Source organism: Myzus persicae, unplaced genomic scaffold, assembly GCF_001856785.1.
Source record: "Myzus persicae strain clone G006 unplaced genomic scaffold, MPER_G0061.0, whole genome shotgun sequence".
In the NCBI taxonomy this organism is placed as follows: domain Eukaryota; kingdom Metazoa; phylum Arthropoda; class Insecta; order Hemiptera; family Aphididae; genus Myzus; species Myzus persicae.
The window spans coordinates 3-4,882 of NW_019101242.1; the positions used below are offsets into that span (position 1 = coordinate 3).

Genomic DNA, 4,880 nt, shown 5'->3' on the forward strand with positions numbered 1-4,880 from the left:
GTTGCTTGAATAGCCCCCCCAACCAATTTTAGTTATATCAAAAAATGTATTTATATTCTGTAAATTTTAACTAGTGTAATAACTTCAGTTGTAGCCAATACAATAATATTTCAAGAAATCTTAGATGGCCGCACTGAAATAGATAAGAAACCGTGATTTTTATCACCAGATTCCACGACTGCATAGCCGTGACTGCATAGTTCGTGGTGACTGCTACCATAGACCTAGTAAAAGGTCTATGACTGCTACCGAAAAATTCTATATCTCTTATCTATCATATAATATTAATTGGTTAAGCGCGAAATTGGCATGGTGATAATACTGATAAAATGATAAGAAGAGAACTATTATCATATTAAATTTTAAATAACGAACACTTAACAGTTGAAGTTGAAATGAGACACGTCTAGTTCAAACCTTTTGAATAGCTTCATTGTCTTCATTGTCGCATATTTACAAAATTACAATGTAAGTACTAGTTTTTACATTTAATATATTTATGTTTATAATAATAATAATATAAGTTAGTATGGTTACTGCATTTGTATTACTTAAAAAGTAATAATATTATAATTAGTATATGTATATTTGTTTGATTAGGTTAAAAACTTGGCTTAAACGTTCAGATCAACCAAGTGTACTTATTCCTAATAATAATGAAGATGAACCAGATGATCCAGATGATCCAGATAATGATGGTAACAAAATATGTTAAATTTTAATAATTCTTACTATAATTATATATGCTCTAATTAAGTCACCATCACTTATCACATGAGTTAATTGTTTTATAATTATTTTATTTAGTTACGAGCAACAATGGTGACATTGAGTTTGAACTTGCTGATAAAGACAGTCAACCACATCAACCTTTACTTGTGTCATTTCCAAAAAAACTATTTGGTAAGCAAAACCGTTCATTTTCATCTAAATACTACAAAGATTATACATGGATAGAATACAGCCAAAACAAAGATTTAGTCTTCTGTTTTTATTGCCGTAACTTTGGTACTAGCTCAAATTCTGAAGAAGTTTTCACTAAAAGTGGTTTTAAAGATTGGAAAAAAATTTCAGAAAAATTAAATAAGCATAGCAAGAGTTCATATCATCTTTTTAGTTTGGCAAAATACAAAGATTATCAGAATACTAAAAAAACTGGTAATGTACATGTACAAATGTCTAATGCTTACAAAGAAGAAGTCGAAAAGAATCGTAAATACATGCTTATGATAATTGATGCAGTCTTATTTTTAGCACATCAGGGCTTAAGCTTCAGAGGTCATACTGAAAACAAAGAATCCCTTAATCAAGGTAATTTCAAAGAAATATGTGGTATGTTAGCAACTTATAATCCATCATTTGCTAGTAAAATGGAAACATCATATTTTAATTACACATGTCCTTTAGTTCAAAATGATGTAATAAGTATAACAGCTGGTTTGGTGAGGTCACAAATAGTACAAGAAATAACAGAATGTGGAATGTATGCTTTAATGTGCGATGAAGCCAGGTCATTCAAAGAAGAACAACTTACTATCTGTGTAAGATACACAAAACATATGGTGGTTCAAGAACGGTTTTTGTCTTTTGTTTTATGCTCTACATCAAGATCTGCAGCTGGTATTTCAAATACCATACTTGAAAGTTTAAAAACTCTAAATATTGATCAAGTGCCTATGATAGGTCAATCGTACGATGGCGCTAGTGTAATGGCAGGCCATATAAACGGAGTTCAAAAAAAAATTAGAGAATTTCATCCAGAAGCAATTTTTTTCCATTGTGTTGCACATAAACTAAATTTAGTTATAGTAGGAATGTGTAAACATGTAAAAAGCTCAGTTTTATTTTTTAATACACTAGAGTCCTTGTATATTCATTTTTCTAGACCATCTTCTCATCACAAACTAATAAATATACAAAAACAATTAGGCATTAAACCAAGAGAAATTATGCAGATAAGTGATACAAGGTGGGCATGTCGTTTTGAAAATTGTGATATGGTAAAACAATATTATGGTTCTATTTTAGAAGTTTTAGATACTGAAGTTGAAGAAAATAATGATTTTAACTGTGTTGAGGCTAGTGGAATCTTAAATAACCTAAAAAAGGGTCATTTTGTTGTTAACCTTTTCATTTTTCATGAAGTACTGAAGTATATAAACATTTTGAGCAATAATCTCCAAAGTAAGTCTATGACTTTGGGTAAAGCTTTGGATATCATAAAAAGTGTTACTAAGACATTAGAGGACAAACGAAACGAACAATCATTTCAATGTTTGTGGGATGCATTGACAGAATTTTCTGAAAATTTTGAAATTAGTCTAGATACTCCATCCAATTCAAAAAAAAAAAGAAAAGTTTTTGAAAATTCTTTACTTAAGGATAGTATTGTTACATCTACAGTAGGAACAGATAATTTTGAAGAACAAAGTAAAACACCAGAAGCACATTGGAGAAGTCACTCATATTATGAGATTCTAGATAGCATAATTCAAGGTACGCTACGCACAAGGTGTAGGTGTCAGAACTTTTGGTATGTTTATAAGTAAGGTATAAACTACTCACATACCAAAATTCAGCTTTCGGCAATTTTTTTTTAATAGATTGTAATTAAATTTCTGATTTTTGTATTTTGTAATTGTCAACAAATTGTTCAATTATATCGCCACTACTGATATAAAAAACACTATTACTTACGGCAATTGAAATTTTTAAAATAATTTAACGTTATATTATGTAAAATTATCTGCTCGTTAACTTTTGTCATAGGTCATTTCAGCGTATCACTGACGGTTTTTGCTCAAACACAATAAAAAAAAGATAAACAATTTTTATTTTTTATATTTTTTTAAAGTATAACACTTATCGGAACATATATATACAAAAAGTACATAAAGCCTATGGTAAATTGTATGGTCTTTAATTTTGGTTATAGGTATTTTTATTGTAAATTGAAAAGCTGACGAGTTATAAGCGAAAATAGTGAAAGGGGCGCGCCACCCTTTGAAGAGGGGTGGAGAGCTACGCACAGGGGGTAGGTGTCAGGACTTTTAGTATGTTCATCAGTGAGGTATAAACTAAAAAAAAAATCAAAATCCTGCTTTCGTGGAATTAGTTCCGAACTTTTTTCTAATTTGACTGGACTAATAGTAATACTAATACTAATAGTAATCAAATCCAATTTGATGGATAATTCTTACCATTAGATGCACATTGTTCTTTATATAAATCATACATTTTTTGAATGTTTAAATTAGGCGACAAATATAGTAAGCTAGTGTTTTTCTCGAATAATGGCTCTCATATGCAGGAAAACTTTTGATATGTAAAAGAATGTTTGCTCTCTCTTCTTGTAAAAAATTGTGTGATTTGTGAGTACCTGTACCTGATTTAGGTGATATTCCTGTGATTGAAACTTTTTTTTTGTATCATTACATAAACTCTTCCACGCCCTATTCCATAAACATTTTGAAACATTTTCTTACAAACTACCAATATTTTACCATTTACTTGAAGATGATATTTCACTGTAATAAAATCTATCATGTTATCATGTGTAGTTTGTGTTGGTGATTTTCTGTTAAAAGTAGGTGTTCTTTTTTTATCTTCTATTTGAATAGCATCCATTAAAATTTGATCTTGTGCTGACAAGTTATCTAATTTGTAAAATTCCTTAAAAATTAATTGTTGTATTTTTTCAGAACAAAGTAATGTAGAACAATTTTTTTTACAACATGTTGTTTTGAGAGGCTTAAAAACTTTCATAGTTTTAATTTGACCCTTTCGATCTTCATACTCTTCTCCGAGTTGCTTACGGTTATTCATACATTTCTGTTTACTTCCTGTGTACCTCTGTTTATTTTTTGTCATAACATCAATATTTTTATTGGTAGTATTACAGTGTATAATAATATTTTCGTTATCAAGAAGCAGCACATTATCTTGTGACATTACATTGCTACAGCTAGGAATAAGCTGAACACTACTTGCTTTTTCAGTTTCATTTAGCATTGGCTGATTACTTTTACTACATGTGCTATCTATTAGTAAAAAAAAAATATTTGTGAATAATACTTTAGTTGTGACCCATGGCTGTAGAGTTCTTATATGTAAATGTTTTAATAAATTGTTGTGTCTGTACCCATGGTATATAAATTAAACTGGTTGTGATTTTTGTTGATGGTACATTTATTAATTAAAATTCAAAAACATTAATTTCATAACTCTTAAAAACAATTTATAAATCCTTTTACATATTTTATGAAATACAATCGTTTCTAGAGCACACTAAATTGTATATTTTATACAAAATTATTTTATAAATATCTAATAGTTTTAGAAACAAGATATAAATATTACATTGTGCTTTCGCAAATGTCAGATCTTTATTAAATAAATAAAAAAATTTTCTAAGACAATAATATTACCAGGCAAATCATTGTATAAAAGACGTCTTCGACAAACTACATCTTGTTTGTCAATATTTTCACATACATTTTTCATAGTATTAATAATATAGTATTACTATGGTCGTCTCTAAGTAAAGTACCTACAATATAATTAATATACAAGAGATTTTTATAAAATATAGTTTTTATAACACTATATAATACATTTAAAAATAACTGAATCCTATGACCAATTTAATATGTTATAATATTTACCAATTATTAAATCATAACATTATATCATAATAACGTAATAATAATTATGTACAAATAAAATCGATGGTAATACTTTTTTAGCATGAATAAAATAATTTTGCTATTCATTATTAAATAATACTAGTTTGGTATTATTCCGGAGACGTGATTCTTTATAAAATTGTTTACCTTCATGATGTAGTCGAATATTAAGGTAGAATGTAATTATTACATTTA

The 4,880-nt window shown here is 28.1% G+C and overlaps 1 protein-coding gene across 1 annotated transcript; it reads left to right on the forward strand.

Annotated features, from left to right (window-relative positions):
* Nucleotides 1-600: 600 nt before the first annotated feature.
* LOC111028304 (zinc finger MYM-type protein 1-like) lies at nt 601-2,813 on the forward strand (the record flags this gene model as incomplete). The annotated part of the gene is made up of 4 exons (XM_022306894.1): nt 601-698; nt 808-2,000; nt 2,079-2,496; nt 2,770-2,813. Coding segments are annotated over 4 exons (1,753 nt in total), but the record flags the coding sequence as incomplete, so codon positions are not given.
* Between the last annotated feature and the right edge of the window lie 2,067 nt (nt 2,814-4,880).